Source organism: Pteropus vampyrus, unplaced genomic scaffold (genome assembly GCF_000151845.1).
Source record: "Pteropus vampyrus isolate Shadow unplaced genomic scaffold, Pvam_2.0 Scaffold18, whole genome shotgun sequence".
NCBI classification, from domain to species: Eukaryota; Metazoa; Chordata; class Mammalia; order Chiroptera; family Pteropodidae; genus Pteropus; species Pteropus vampyrus.
This window is the reverse complement of record NW_011888799.1, coordinates 10,142,485-10,159,960: the sequence shown is the minus strand read 5'-3', so window position 1 is coordinate 10,159,960 and position 17,476 is coordinate 10,142,485. Positions and strand designations below refer to the sequence as shown.

General features: G+C 35.9%; 1 protein-coding gene across 1 annotated transcript in view; it reads left to right on the top strand.

Annotated features, from left to right (window-relative positions):
* The window catches only part of PTCHD4 (patched domain containing 4), a 188,087-nt gene extending 170,845 nt beyond the window's left edge, over positions 1–17,242 (top strand). The window contains exon 3 of the mRNA XM_011354796.1: positions 15,335–17,242. Within this exon, the coding sequence (XP_011353098.1) occupies positions 15,335–16,968 (1,634 nt within the window). The 3' untranslated portion in view covers positions 16,969–17,242. The remainder of the gene's footprint in view (positions 1–15,334) is intronic.
* The last annotated feature ends 234 nt before the right edge of the window (positions 17,243–17,476 follow it).

The window sequence follows — 17,476 nt, the reverse complement described above, 5'->3', positions numbered from 1 at the left end:
TATGTAGCAGGAAAATGGGCATGTATTCCAAACAATAAAATTGAAAGCAAATTTTAGAAATTTGTGGTAACTAATTTCAACTCAATATGGGGAAACTTTCCAAATTCAGAAAGTAGCTGGGCAGGATATGCACTTGGGCATGTAGAAAGAGTCACACATCAGGGGGAAAGCTGAGTGTGCTCTCATGTAGCACCATGATTTGCATATACTAGATGTTTAACTATCATCTGCCGATTAATTGATTCATTTCTTTGAGAGGTTTGCTTTTATTGAAGCTTCTCATGCCACTTGATATAGTCTACCCTATGAGAAATTTCAGATGTCAAAGAGATAACAAATTTTATAAGCTGCTGACATTCTATTAGCAATTTATTCAACATTTCTATGCCCTGAGTTGTCAGTTAATAAGTGGAAATGTTCTGAAATGAAATAATGTGGACCTCTTTTTTTTTTTTAATTTTGTAATTGCTGAAATATCCCCAGAGTTTTCATATATCTCTAAAGATTAAAAACCTTCAGATCATTTGCCTAAACTTCCTGATGGCCACTTGGCCAAAAATCATCCTTCCTTCGAATCCAGTTTGCTGTTCTGTAGTCATAGCTCTATGGGAGGGTTTTCATCTGACTGTTTCTTATTTTTTTTAATGACATATAATTGACATATAACATTATGTCATATGATATATTAGTTTCAGGTGTACAACATGATGATTTGATATTTGTATATATTGCAAAATGGTCACACAATAATTTCAGTTAACATCATCACACAGTTACATATTATTCTTCTGTGATGAGTACTTTTAAGATTAACTTTCTCAGCAACTTTCAATATTACACAGTACAATATTATTAATTATACTCACCATGCTGTACATTATACCTCCAAGACTTATTTACTTTGTAGCTGTAAGTTTGTACCTTTTGACCACATTTACCCATTTCTTCCATTCGCTATTTCCAGTCTCTGGCAACTGCCAGTCTATTCTCTGTATCTATGAGTTGGTTTTACTTTGGTTTGTTTTGATTTTAGATTCCATATATCATTGAGATCATACAGTATTTGTCTTTGTCTGTATGGCTTATTTCTCTTAGCATAATGACCTCAAGTTCATCTATTTTGTCACAAATGGTAGGATTCCCTCCATTTTTATGGCTGAATAATATTCCTGTGTGTATGTGTTTGTATGTATGTTATATATCACGTTTTCTTTATCCATTCATCATTCATTCATCAATGGACACTTAGGTTGTTTTCTATGTCTTTGCTATTGTAAATAAGGCTGCTATGAACATGAGGGTGCAAATATCTTTTCAAAATAGAAGGTACCATGCTACTGTCTCTAATATTGGAAGTATGAGAAATACCCAGAAGTGGAATTGCTGGGTCATATGGTAGTTCTAGTTTTAGTTTTTTTAGTAACCTCTGTACTGTTTTCCATAGTAGCTGCACCAGTTTATTTTCCTACCCACAGGGCACAAGGGTTCCCTTTTCTCCACATCCTTGCCAACCTTATTAGTTCTTGTCTTTTTGATGATAGCCATTTTAACACGTGTGCAGTGAGATCTCATTCTGGTTTTGATTTCCATTTCCCTGATGATTAGTAATGTGTTATTTTTTTATTAATTTTTGACTGATGGAAATAAACAAGACAAAGCCCATTAAGACTATTAAGATGCAAAGAAGGAAAAAGATTTATCACAAGAGAGTAAAGAGTTTCCTATCATTTACATTCACTGAAGCTATGCTCGATGGGCTGGCACGTTATCATGATTAACTCATTTCTATGGATAACTTCAAGAATGAAACACAGAAGTGTGAATATGAGAGCCTGTGCTCACGACTCCCTCTATCAGGCTGTTATCTGCTTCACCCACCGTTCTCTATCTTTTGTCTTCAGGAATTAACATTTTCTGCAATGACGCCCATTTATAAATTTATGTTGTGATAAGGCTAAACTAAGCTATGGGCTGCTGAAAGGGGCAGATTACAGAAAAACATGGTGAGAAAGAGCCTTTTCAACTGGAAAGGAAGACTGTCTTGTACTCATCAGGGATATATTGAAATAACCTGAGTTCTATCACTTTGAGAGTACCCTCTGGAAAAGGTCTCCCTGACCCTAGGCTGATGCAACTCAACCAGCTGCACAGCAGCTCTGCTATGCTCTCCTTATGGAAAAGGCTCTGGTTTGCACCCTGAGTTGCAGAATACCTAAATTAGTGGCTGGAAAGCTCCCTCTCAGCTCCTCTCCTGCTAAATGAGAGCAACTCTATTAGCTTATTCTGAATAAGAACACATAGGTAAAGAACGCTACAATTTGTTGAATCCAGTTAATTAAAACGCTTTATTAGTCAGCATTTTTCCATAATTAATTTCTAAGGACAGAAAAGGCAAATTTCAAAATAACCATCAGAGAAGAAAACTTTTAAACTTAAAACTTTTGCTTTAGGTTTGGTACACATTCAACCCAAAATCTCACATTTCTACAATTATATAAGAAAGCTTAATCCACAGAACGCAGTGCTTTAATCAATATGCCATATTGCCTCCTGATTATTGGTGAATGATAAAATGATAACTCTGAAGTATATTATTCAATAAATAATAATAGCTCAGTCACTGAGTGCCAGGTACTGCTCTAAACACATTAAAACTATTATCTCATTTAATCTTCACATTTAACCCCATAAAGTGGGTCTATTTTTATCACTGTTTTTCAGACGAGGAAAGTGAAGTACATAAATCTCTCTACATTACACAGTGACAGAGCCAGAACTGAAACTGAAATGCATCACTGCAGAATCCATCCTTTTAAGAGCTACACATACTGCCTTTTCTTTTTCTTTCTTTTCTTTCTCTTTTCTATTTTTTTAGGATTAAATACAGAAGAGAAATACAAATCGAATACATTTTAGAAAGATCTTCTCCAATAAAATTAATCAAGCAATAACAGTTGAATAAAAAAGGAAGTTCTGGTTGATGAATTTAATGACTATTCAAATAATCAGATGATCCAATCCTGAGCTTTCTGGTTAATTGAATTTCCACTGGCTTCAGGCCGCTACATTCAGAAAGAATTGCAGCCCGTGGAATGTTTTTATTTTATCTTCATTTGTAAGAAAGGCAGCAAAACATTTAAGGATACTCCCAAAAAACTTATCCTTTGAAGCATTATGCTTTTATCAAGCATTTGTGCCATAACTTTGAAGATTTTCTCTTGAATGATATTTATTAGAAACCAAAAGTGCATAATTTAAACTTGCTAAGTAAGTTTCTTCTATTTCAAACATGTTTCTTAATGATTGAATCAGACATTTAAAAAGTATTCTCCAGTCATGATGTTACACAAATCCTAAGTCATCAGCACTTTCACTCTTTATAAGATTGAAGAGCCCCAAAGCTTGTAATTAATGAGCTGTTAAATTCAAATGTATAGATGTGATGTGGTTTTCAAGTGGGACAAATGGGAGTTATTAAACTTCAAAGGGATAACATTTTACCATATTTTCCTGATGGGAGGCATTCAGGAAATGTTTTTCAAATGAATAAATGATTTTTTCTAACTAATTTTTGTTCTTTACATATCATTTGCTCAATAAACACTAAGATTATCTTAATTTTTATTCCTACAAGTTCTTGTATTTATTATTTTTTTGTAGGATCTCTTATTCTAGGTCTTGATTATTTTAAACATACATTTGTGTTTAGTTTATAAACTACCAATCTATTTTTCTTGACAATTGTAAGGCAATTTTCAGCCTTATCACCCATCCTTTCATTCATTGCTCTTCTCTGCTTAAAACAATGACTTTTTAGTTCCACATGGCTCCTCCTCCCTCCTCCTATATTAATATCTATGTTACCTTCCTCTCAGAACATCTTCCCACTTCCCATATGTTCAACTGGCATACTCTTTTCCGTGGGAATGCAACTAAATATTACTTCCTTCAGGAAGCCATCCCTTTTACTAGTGACGTGGTCTGGAAATTCAAATCCTTTAGGAATTAACTCTTACCCAATGCTCCTGTTCTAACTCCTATACACAAAGAAATCAAAAAGTCAGTAACAACAAAAGTTTTCATTTATTTTGTTTTCCAAAGTACTTATTTTTAACAAAACGCCAATGTCTTCCCAACAAAGACCACAAGGGATGATGCTATAATTAAGCAAATGTGGGTTTATTGACTCATTACAATGAGGAAAAACATACGTTATTGAGACTATGGAACATTTCAAGAAGTTATTAGAATGGACTTATTATATGACTTTTGCAAGTGTTAGGTGATTTGGAAGAGGATTCAAGGCAGCATGGTTGGTTACTATCCAGAAGAGAGAGTAATTCTATGATCAATTATCTTAACAATTCTAATACCTAGAAAGTGAAAAGACCAGACTAAGGCCAAACTATGATTGGTAAAGAAGCTGAAATCACTCCTGCTATTCTTGATAAGAGGATGTTTAGTCCATTTTGTGTTTTAGACAATGTTTGTGCTTTGTTTGTACTCAGTCATGATTATGGAGCAATCTTATATCTTAATCCATCCCAGTCACAGAGTAGTCTTGCCCAGTGCTGTTCTATTACATTGTCTGTGGTCAACGGGACAACACTAAACCCAGTTGTGAGTACCAGGCCAGCTCTAGGTAACACCAAGTCTTACTTGACAGCACCCAGATGCCCAAACTGCTTTCTTCTTCCTCAAAAACAGTGTATATTCATTTCAGGAAACTTGAAAAGCAAGAAAAACATTGAGAAGAAAACACAAAGCCTGATAGTCTTTTTTTCACTGAATGGGAATACCAGGGAGAGGGAGAGAATAAGAAAACAAGCCATCATGTGTGTGCTGGCTCTGCAGTGGTGCTTCAGCTCTTGGCAGCTCTGAGGCCATGCAGCAAGGAAAGCTGAAACGAGAGCCCAGGGGTTCCCCCAAAAGCCATCTCAGCTGTGGTAGTAAAGATAGCAGTTATCAAGCTGCATTCAAAAAGTAGCACCTGGAGTCAAATGATTTGGAACGTTCTCCCTGGAAAACATTCTGAAGTTGCCAACCATGAGCTTTTCCATTCAATATGGTATTTATTGGATACTAAATACATGTGTTAATGTATCGAAAACTAACAACAATCTTATAAGGTAGGTCTCACTGTTATCCCATTTTATAGATGATGAAACTGATATGTGAAAAGGTCTACAAAACAACCTGCCCAAGGTCACAGAGTGTCAGTGCCGAGCTGATGGATAAAGGAAGGTTTTGGTGGTGAGATGCCCAGTTGAAAGAACACACGAGGGGCCAACATGAGAACGAAATGACAGGCACCAACTTTATTGTGGGGAGCACACGCTCCTGCTAGGGGACCACATGGGCTTCATATGTGTCAGAAAATAATGGTGGCATTCTGCCACATATGCGTGATACAATAGCTGAATCATGCTTACATGAGCTGGGTGCAGGTGCCCTACTACACTAATGTAACATTTTAAATCCGGGGTCCTATTCCTAGCCGCAAGCCTGGATCACAGCCAAACCTGAGACCAGCCAGGCTTGGGGCCCACACAGAGCTATGAAGGAAGAGACCTAGGATTTAAACTCAAGAAGTCTGGCTCTGGGGAATGTGCTACTAACCACAATATCAAATAGTTTTAGTTTGAGTATTAAAACCTTTACTACAGTAGTCAGTAAGTTTTAGAACACCTCTACCTCTTATTTCTAGTGCTATCTTTCCTCTCTCTCTCTTTCTCTCTCTTTACGTATATGTATAAATACATCTATATATATATATACACACACATCTTAATATATATGTGTGTATATATATATATATGCATGTATGTGTGTATATATACATGCGTGTGTATAGGAATAGACATGCATATAATGGATTTTTTAGAATTACAAAACAGATTGTCAAAAATGATAGAATGCAAACTCTGGAATGAGATTATATGTCTTTTTCTATGTATTCAAGAAATTGTATGCAATATACAACAGATCCGAAAACAACAAGAATCTGTTGCTAAATTCTATTTTTCTTTGTTGGAGACCTAATAAAATTTTCTAACCTCCTACGTGCTAAAAATGAGTGTCTGTTCAGATTCATTCTGAATTTCCCTTTTCCATGCAATATGCTGTCTCTCTACTCTGTGTTTTAGCCTGCCTCGTTCTGCACTTGGATGGGGGCATCCCACAGAAGTCACTTCCTGCTTAAGAATAATATGAAGCTAGACCCTCCCTCATTGACAACACCATCACAGGCTTCCAGGCAAAACCATCGAACACCCCTGGCAAGAGCAGCTTGGAGAATTCCTGTTGAAAAGTTTCCTATGTTGTAGGCTATGTAGGTACCAAAAGGCAAAAGCTTTCACCATCCTTTATGAATGGAGCTTGATAATCGCCTGTTTATTCTAGATGAGAGTTAATTAAAAAGAGTTATTCTACGAACACACAGTATTCACTACCTCTAGGTTAGACACTATGGGGATTGGAAAATGTCAAAAAAAGTCATCATCTCTCAGGGAGTATATGAGAGTTTTATGGACCCATTTATATGCTGCTAAATAGCAAGTTTGAGCAAGTTCTTTAATTTCATATTCCATTCTCTATAGACATTTATAATGTTGTGTGTATATGTGTATAAACAGGCAAATTAATTAATTACATGCTAATTTTGCAACTGGACATCATTAATATCTATTACCACCTCTGCCAAAGAATCATTGAGTAACACTCAGCAAGTCTCCTCAATGAAATGAGACAAACTATTATATCTATTTCACAAAATCTTATGCTGAATATAATAATAATTGTCGCAAGAACATTTTAAAACTAGACACAGATCATGGCCAATTCAGTATCACAAACATTTATTAAGCATCAATAATGTGCCAAATAATTGGGACACAAAAATGACAAAGACAAGTAAGTGCCTGGCAATAGCAAGGGCCATATAGATTTACATAAAAGACAAGCCCATCAGTGGATGATTTCAGCTGGGTGTAGTTGTAAACATTATGATATGTGTTGGAACACAAAGGAGAGACTTCTAAGCAGGTGAATTGAAAATGAAGAGAGCAAGGGGAGGGTGTTAGAAATAAGATTATGCTTAAGAGGGAGGGATCTTTAAAACTCTAAGGGCCCAATATCCAAAATATACAAAGAACACATACAACTCAATAACAACAAAAAAACAATCCAATTAAAAATGAGCAGAGGACCTGAACAGACACTTCTCCCAAGAAGATATACAAATAGCCAACAAACATATGAAAAGATGCTCAACATCGCTAGCTATTGGGGAAATACAAATCAAAACCACAATGAGATACCATCTCACACCTGTTAGAATAGCTATAATTGACAGGACAAATAATAACAAATGTTGAAGAGGATGCAGAGAAAAAAGAACACTCAAACACTGCTGGTGGGACTGCAAATTGATACAGCCACTATGGAAAACAGTATGGAGGGTCCTCAAAAAACTAAGAATTGATCTACCATATGATCCAGCAATCCCTCTACTGGGTATTTACCCCAAAGACTTGAAAACATATATCCAAAAAGATATTTGCACACCGATGTTCATAGCACCATTATTCATGGTGGCCAGGACATGGAAGCAACCAAAATATCCTATAATAGATGACTGGATAAAAGCTGTGGTACATACATGCAATGAAATATTACTCAGCCGTAAAAAGAGATGAAATACTGCCATTTGTGACAACATAGATGGACCTCGAGATAATCATGCTAAGTGAAATAAGCCAGACAAAAAAGTGGAAAAATCACATGATATCACTTATGTATGAGATATAAACCTAAAAGTAACAAATGAACAGGACAAACAAACAGAGATTCGTGGACATGGACAATAGACTAGTGATTACTAGGGCGGCAGTGGGGGCGGGGTGGGGGAGGAGAGTAGATGGTGTAAAAGGGATCAAATATGTAGTGACAGAAAAAAATCTAACTATGGGCGGTGAATACATGATACAATATATATATGCCTTATATATGTTGAATTATTCACCTAAAACTTACTGGATTTTGTTAACCAATGTCACCAAATTTAAAAAATAATAATAAAATAGTTTTAAAATAAATAAATAAAATTAAATAAAATAATGAAGAAATAGAAAAAAATCTAAGTAGGAATCAGCCAACTAAAGAGAAAGAACAATGTATAAGAATCATGTATAATGACAAACAAGTGAACAATAACAAAATACTAATTCAAAATCCAGATTTTTTTGTCAGCCGTTTCACTGGTTCAGTTGGCTAGAATTTTATTTTTTCATTCATTATTCATTTATTTGGTTGGCATCAGGAAGTCACATATCCTAGCAGCCCAATAGAAAGTCAAAATGCTCTTTTCTACCTGAGCCCAGTGATGATTTCCACAAACAAGATATTGAAAGCATAGCTAACCAAAGCAAAAATAACTGCTAAGAGACAGAAGAAAGCTTTCTCCGGAGCAGATCATAAGGAGTATTTTTTAAATCTCTATTTCTTATGTCTGTGATACAGGTGCACACCCTCGTGTCCTGCTAAGGGCTTAACATGTTCAGGTGCAAAGGGAGACTCACTAGTACATCTTCTTAAGACAAATGAAGAGAATTCTGACTTATTAGAAAGAACTAGGTGGTACTTATTAGAGCACTACATCAAGAAAAACCTAGTAGGGAGTACTAACTGGGTCAGTTACAATTAGTCCTGATTGGATTTAAACCTTGTTAAAACTATTTTCTTTAGAATTCTGGGTTTTGGAGAGATTGGCTTTGGGAATAAAATGGTAACTGTGATATTTCTATCAGATTTACAGAATAACAAAAATGCTTTGAAAGAAGTCACGTTAGGCGAAGCCATGACACCAGATAGTTTTCCTACAGCACAGTAAGGTGCAATCATAGTGTGGAATTTTACACTGGAAGTGCAGGAATTTAGAGAAATGTTAAAGGTAGGTTGAAATGAGTTCTCAGAGAAGATCCATCTTATTTTAGAAGCCATCTTTATTTGTTGTAGTTATTACTTATTTGTTGTAGTTATTACTAGAAACTCAAATGGAATTATAATCAATTTTGAATATCGTTTAGCTCACTTAGGACCAAAATCAGTTTTGTTGGTAACAAAAACACTTTTTAAATTTTAATCATATAAAATATTTGCTCTAGCTGACCTGTACCACTACAGTAAGAAGAAGAACCCACATAATCTTTTTTTGTACATCTCAATTGCAAATAGCAGAACTTATTAAATTATTATTAAATAGGGTATGTTAGCAAGCTGCCATGTAAGTTTTCCTTGTTATTGCACAATGCTTCCATTTACTGTCACTTAGAAAAATGTCCCCCAGCAACATCCCATACACATTCACATACAAATATATTTCTGTTCATTTCCATCTTTGATTTTTCTCTCAGTTTCAACTCTGTCCAAATCATTTTCACTCCTAAGAGTGCTCTCTTTTCTTTCATGAAATTTTGCCAAAGGAAATGCTCGTTATCCAGTAATGTCCCAGGTGAGCTACACATTATATTATTCTAATATAGTTTTCAAGTTTATACTAATGTAGTGGAAGGGAATTATAATTATAACCAAAATTTAGCACTCCTCTTTTGGAACATTAAATAAAATATGAATTTTGGACTATAGCTTATCTGTTGTACCAGTAAGCTAATCTCTACTGAGAGGGAAAAAAATCACAGTTATAAACATTAAAAACACAACTACCTCCTCTTAAATTACAAGTGTTTGTGTGTTTATTTATGTTATTTCAACAGAATATTCTAGACTGCCATAAGCATTATCCGTTGCCTCCTAAAATCCTTTTGGAGCTTTCCCTGATCCTTCAGAAAGAATTAACTGTATTTTTGCAGTACACAGCATACATCTCTACTTAGCAAGAATGCAATTCTTCCTTATATGTCAGTTAACTGCGTGTGTGTGTGTGTGTGTGTGTGTGTGTGTGTGTGTGTGTGTCCAACCAGTTAGGAACTTAAATGGAGTTGGTCATAAGACAAGTTGAGGCCTCAAGTGAGGATTAAGGATTTAATCTTTAATTAAAGGACAGTAAAGACTGGTATAGTACCAGTATAGTACCAGGAAGTACTATATTGGAATTGGTTTGGGTCATTGTTCAATGGAGCAACTCACAGTCATATTTGGTCCACGCATCATCATCCAAGATGGTGGACTACGTGTCATTTGGGTTGATAACAGTGTCTTGGTTTCAGGTGCATTGTTTGAACTGGAATAGGAGTCTCTGAGTAAGAGTGGAAAAATAGTGAATGCAACCTTGTTGAAAGAGCTGAGCAGATAATTAGGACTTCTTTCAAGTGAGCAGATGCTCAAAAATGGTTCTAGCCTCAGAATGGAAACCAAAATGAAAAGTAAGAAATCAAGAGAGAAAACATTTTAGTCATTAGAAAACAGGCTCTCCATGGTTGACAGGCCACTGGACAGTGACAAGAGTAATCCCAAATTCTAATTTCTTCTTGAAAGGATTCCAGTCCTGTGAATTAATTATTTAAGTAGTTATCTCTCTGGATGGATATGAGGATGGATGGATGGATGGATGGATGGATGGATGGATGGATGGATGGATGGATAGATATGTCCTATTTTTATAATCAGGAAAACATGATTAAATTCCTATATGATGTGTATATGTGTGTATGTACTATTTCTTTTTCTTTTAAATAAACTCATATTTCTCAACCAAGTGTAATTTTGTCCTCGAGACAGCATTTGGTAATGTCTGAAGATATACTATAGAGTGTGCTAATGGTATAGGGGGTAGAAACTAGGAATGCTTCTAAATATCCTACAATATACAGGACAGCATCTAAAATTCATATTTATTAGAAGCTTTGACCTCTGTCTCAGAATTAACAAAGTAAAAATTACCTGGGCTGACAGATGTTGAAAACATTGTGTTTCATGTTTACTTTTATATTCTATATTTTGACTAACACAGGTCCTCATGTGTAACAAATTCTACATAAATATATGTTGGGTTAAATTGAATTAATACATAAAGAAGATGTGATACATATATATAATAGAATATTACCCAGCCATAAAAAAGAATAAAATCTTGCCATTTGCAACAACATGGATGGACCTAGAGAGTATTATGCTAAGTGAAATAAATCAGACAGAGAAAGACAAATGCCACATGATTTTACTTATATATGGAATCTAAAAAAGAGAATAAACGAATAAACAAAACAGAAACAAACTCTTAGATACAGAGAAAAAAGTGATGGTTGCCCAATGGAAGGGGTGTTGGGAGGATGAGTGAAAAAAGTGAAAGGAATTAAGAAGTACAGATTGCCGGTTATAAAAATAGTCATAGGGATATAAATTATAACATAGAGAATGTAGTCAATAATATTGTAATAACCATGTATGGTGTTGAATGGATAATAGACTTATTGGGGTAATCACTTTATAAGGTATATAAATATATAAATGTCTAATCACTATTTTGTATACCTGAAACTAATATAGAATTGTATGTCAAATGGAAAATAAATTAATTTTTAAAAAATATATACCTCTTCTGGACATGATTAATGTAGGTATAAAGATGCATTAAGTATATTATTTTTATAACTAAGAATAAGTAATTAAAAGATACACTTTCTGAACCCATCTAGAATCAAGAATTACAGTTGATTTAATTCAATAAGAGGTTAGTTGGCATCTTTTGGGCATCTATCACTTTGCCAGATGTTCTATAGAGTATAAAAGTAATATAAAATGTATTCTCTGACCTTGAAGAATTTGCAATCTAACCAAAGAGACAGAACATATCTTGAGAAAACTATTTTGTTCCAGAGCAAAACAGCACGTGATTGAGTGTCAAATGAGTAACTAATTAGTGCAACAAGAGTGTAAGGAACAGAAAAAATCAATATGTCTGGAATTGCCAGAGATAGCTCCTTGGCAAAGATGAGAATTGAGCTGACCTTTAACAAGCCAATAGAATTTCAATTAAATGCCCAGCAATGGGGAGAAAGTATTATAAGGCAGAGAAAATAGCATGAACAAAACTAAGAACAAGACAAATCATGGACAGGTTTGTGGAGAGCCAGAACACTACCCTGGCTGAAGCAAGTGAGAGATTTGACCTGCTAGGAAGTGGCCAGGTTATGGTGAGAATCAAATGAGTGAATGTTGATAGAAATAGCCTATAAAATATCTAACTCTGTGAATAGGATAAAACATGCCATCTCCAAAGTTTGGAAATCGTGTTTTCAGTCTTTATCACACTTAAAGTGATTGCTGAACCTAATATGGTTTAGCACATCTTCCTATACCTGCAAACTTTTATAGCAAATAAAGCAACACTCCAGCCTATATAGTGTACCTAATATTCCATAAAGGTGACCATTAGCAAAGGAAAGCCAAATTTAGTTGTTGCCCTATGTAGCCTCTCTCTTTGTGACTACGAAGATAGCAAGAGTCCTTATTTCAGAAAAGAAGTGCTCTAATTAAAGAATTATTTTAATTAACTTAACTAATATCCTAATATTATGTTTTTGTCAAGGGAATGAGAGAGTAAATATTCCGTTTGGTCAAGAAAGCTTGCAGAAGATAGAAATGAACAACTGATTTTGTTAAGAATCATTAGAGTTAATTCAATGTGTGTATATATTGAGCTAGTAATTAAATGCAAGAAGGAATAGATCATCTACAAAAACAAAAACAAAAACAAAAACAAACAAAAAAATAAAATAAACCTTACTTTACACTGAGTGCAGTTTTTATAATCCTTTCTACTTGTTAGGGTAAAAATATCTTTCCTGACTAGAGATCCAGAAAAGAGAACTTTGGAGAATAAATGGGTTTTATATGTGGATTAAGAAGAATGCCAATGCAATAACAATTAATAGTTAATAGGAGCTCCCAAAATAGGTGGAGCAATGTGTCTTTAAAATCAAAGATTAGCATTATGTACATTTAAACCTGTAAATTCCATAGTCAAATAACTATAAATTCTTAGATCCCCATAAAAGAATTCTTAGATCTCCGTAAAAGAGATTTTGATAGATGTCAACTCACCTATATAACTTTGTTGGTTAAGAATAGGTTCACCTGCATATAATAGCCTTACATACAGTAGCTTGGCCAAATGGAGATTTTTATTTTCTTTAAAGAGAATTCATGGGGAAGGTGGGCCTGGGCTGTTAATGGTGGCTACGTGATGTCATTTAGGGCAAAGCTACTTCTAGGTTTCTAATAAGCATACTTAGAGGACTTCCAGTTACATCGCATTGTTTATAAATATGTCACATGAACCACCCCTAGTTGAAAGTTTGGCTGAGAAAGAAAACTTTTAATTGTACACATTGCAGTCCCAAATAAAAGTAAAGGAAAAAAATTATGTAGTCCAATCAGCAATCAGTAATTATAGTAAGACCCTCGCCATTACACGTTTGTTAAAGCAATAACTAAGTGCATTGGGTCTGTAACACAACTCTAATATCTAGGTGCCATGCAAAGTTTATTTTCTAGGTTTTCTCTTTTTTTAATTAAGTTTATTGGGGTAACATTGGTTAATACGATTATATAATTTTCAGGTGTACATTATAATTTCACATCTGTATACTCTATTGTGTGTTTACCACCCAAAGTCCAGTTTCCTTCAGCTACCATATATTCGATCCCCTTTACCCACTTCACCCTCCTCCTAACCCCCTATATTCGACCCCTTTTACCCCATCTACATCTCCCCACTCCCTATCCTCTGGTAACCGCTAGTCCGTTGTCCATGTCCATGACTCTCTGTTTGTTTGTCCTGTTTATTTGTTGCTTTTAGGTTTATATCCCACATATAAGTGATATCATATGATTTTCAACTTTTTCTGTCTGGCTTATTTTGCTTAGTATGATTATTTCAAGGTCCATCCATATTGTCGCAAAGGGAACTATTTCATCTCTTCTTATGGCTGAGTAATATTCCATTGTATATATGTACCACAGCTTCTTTAGCCAATCGTTTATCGTAGGACACTTCAGTCGCTTCCATGTCCTGGCCACTGTGAATAATGGTGCTATGAACATCGGTGTGCAAATATCTTTATGCATATGAGTTTTCAAGTCTTTGGGGGTAAATATCCAGTAGAGATTTTCTTGAACTAATTAATTTTATGCCTTTAACTTACATTTTTGCCTAATGGATTTCTTGGGGAATAACCCAAACACGGCTTGTATCCATTTATATAAAAAGTTTGTGTATAGTACTGCTGTGGCTACAAGGGCAAATCTATGAAGATTTCCACTCAGTCAGAAAGTTATCAATTGATATATCATGGATGGTAATTGACAGAGCTAATTTAGAAAAATGAAAAAAGGGAAATTGCAGGTATGGTATAATACCTTTACTTTCCTGCTGCTTTCTGATTTTGCTAGTAAAGAAGCAAGTGGTGGTATCCTAAGAATTGTCAAACTCCTAAAATAAAGCGTCTCAGAATCTAATAATATCTCCCACGTAGTAGGTTCTCACATAATATTTGTTGACTAAATCTTTTGTCTATTTACCCTTATCAAAGGGTACACAGAAGTTGGTTAAAAAGGAGCATTCTCTATCCACTTAAATTAGGCAGTCAAACGCTTAGTCAGCATCCACTCTATGTGAATAAAAACTCTGTGAGGAGCCCAAAGGAAATACTTGCTGTGATTTCTCACCCTGAAGGTCTTGCCCTGTCTTTTACGTGACCTGGCAGATTTTTTGATTCACATCCAATGTTAATAAATCAAATCTGCAGGAATTGGTTTCTAAGCCATTTGGCCACCAAGCGGATTATTAACATTATAAGATCAATTTAAAGCCACATTTAAGTGTTTAAAATCATCTTATAATTCCCTTAATTAGCATGTAATTCAGCTTGACATGGAGGTTAGGGACTATCAGTCAATATATCAATTGATCAAGCACTGAATTGGTGTTGAGGGGCATTTGAAGACTCAAGAATAACATTCCTTGCCCTCGACAATTTATGATCCATTTAAGGAGACGATATGTATGTGTACAGAGGGAGAAAATCACATAATAATGTCACATTGTATTTATGACTTGTCAAATTAATATAACAGACAATAAATATTTCATTTTGCCCACCATACCTATAAATCTGGACTTTACTGAAGGGGAAACGTGAACCAAAAATATCCTGTTGTAACTCAAATTTAAGACACTGATAGGAAGATGATACATAGCACTTTGAAGACTAGAGTATAAACTACTGTTTACTATATATAACCTCTAAGGAGTTCACTTGAACCTTCATAGGAAATAAAAACCATTATTATTTTTCTCCTTTTCTTAAATTAGGTCATGGAACTAAAGGAGTATTTGAGCTTCTGTCTGGATGGCGGAGAACCAGGGAGAATCTGCCCTTCAAAGACAGGGTAGCCGATGCCTATTCTGATGTGATGGTCACATATACCATGACCAGCTCCCTATACTTCATTACCTTCGGCATGGGTGCCAGCCCATTCACAAATATAGAGGCTGTCAAGGTCTTCTGTCAAAACATGTGTGTCTCCATTCTGTTGAACTACTTCTACATTTTCTCTTTCTTTGGCTCCTGTCTGGTCTTCGCTGGTCAACTAGAGCAAAATCGCTACCACAGCATCTTTTGCTGTAAGATTCCTTCTGCAGAATACCTGGACCGCAAACCCGTGTGGTTCCAGACAGTGATGAGTGATGGGCATCAACAGGCATCCCATCATGAGACAAACCCCTATCAACACCACTTTATTCAGCACTTCCTTCGTGAACATTACAATGAATGGATTACCAATATCTACGTGAAGCCATTTGTTGTCATCCTCTATCTCATTTATGCCTCCTTCTCCTTCATGGGGTGCTTGCAGATCAGTGACAGAGCCAACATCATCAATCTACTAGCCAGTGATTCCCCCAGTGTTTCCTATGCCATGGTTCAGCAGAAATATTTCAGCAACTACAGCCCTGTGATAGGATTCTACATCTACGAGCCCCTCGATTACTGGAACAGCAGCGTCCAGGAGGACCTACGGAGACTCTGCAGTGGGTTTGCTGCAGTGTCCTGGGTGGAGCAGTATTACCAGTTCCTGAAAGTGAGCAACATCAGTGCCAATAACAAGAGCGACTTTATCGGTGTTCTACAAAGTTTATTTTTAAAAAAGCCAGAATTCCAGCATTTTCGAAACGATATCATCTTCTCCAAAGCAGGGGATGAGAACAACATCATTGCTTCTCGCTTATATCTGGTGGCCAGGACTAGCAGAGACAAGCAGAAAGAAGTCATAGAAGTGTTGGAAAAATTGAGACCTCTGTCCCTCTCAAAGAGCATCCGATTCATCGTGTTCAACCCCTCCTTTGTGTTCATGGACCATTATGGCTTGTCTGTCACAGTGCCTGTCCTAATTGCGGGCTTTGGTGTTCTCCTGGTGTTAATCCTGACTTTTTTCCTGGTGATCCACCCTCTGGGAAACTTCTGGCTAATTCTTAGCGTCACCTCAATTGAGCTGGGCGTTCTGGGCTTAATGACATTATGGAACGTCGACATGGATTGCATTTCTATCTTGTGCCTTATCTACACTTTAAATTTCGCCATTGACCACTGTGCGCCACTGCTTTACACATTTGTATTAGCAACTGAGCACACCCGAACACAATGTATAAAGAGCTCCCTGCAAGAGCATGGGACAGCCATTTTGCAAAATGTTACTTCTTTTCTTATTGGGTTAGTCCCCCTCCTATTTGTGCCTTCGAACCTGACCTTCACACTGTTCAAATGCTTGCTGCTCACCGGGGGTTGCACACTTCTGCACTGTTTTGTTATCTTACCTGTGTTCCTAACCTTTTTTCCCCCTTCCAAAAAACACCACAAGAAAAAGAAACGTGCCAAACGAAAGGAGAGAGAAGAAATTGAATGCATAGAAATTCAAGAGAACCCTGATCACGTCACCACAGTCTGAAGGGTGTAGACTAATGGATTATTTTTCTTTTCCAGTATCGCACAACGATGCAGGGCGAGTAAAGCTCAGACCTCAGCTGCTTGGGCTGGCCAGGGGTAACAAGGCAAGTCAGATCAAGAGTGAATTATTCATGACACATCAAGGTGTCCACTTCTTGGGGGGAAGAAAGAATCAAAGAAGGGGAAAAGTTCTTTACGACCTTGTTCTCCACTAAAGATAAATTTCTGTATGTGATCTCAGAGCTCTTCCAAGGAATGGACAAATCAGTGGAGTGTTAGAAGGCCAAAAGAACCAACTGCTTTTAAAAATAAAATGCTTAGGAGAGGTAGAGAAAAGAGGAAAGGGAGCCTCCAAATAGGGAAAAAAAACATAGGAAATATCAAAATTGCCATGACACTTTCATATTTATTTTTTGCGAGGTTGATCAAAGAAAACCTATGCACTTGGGAAGTAAATATTTAATCCCGTCTAAACCAAAGGACTTCCCAATCCATTTTATGTGTATGTG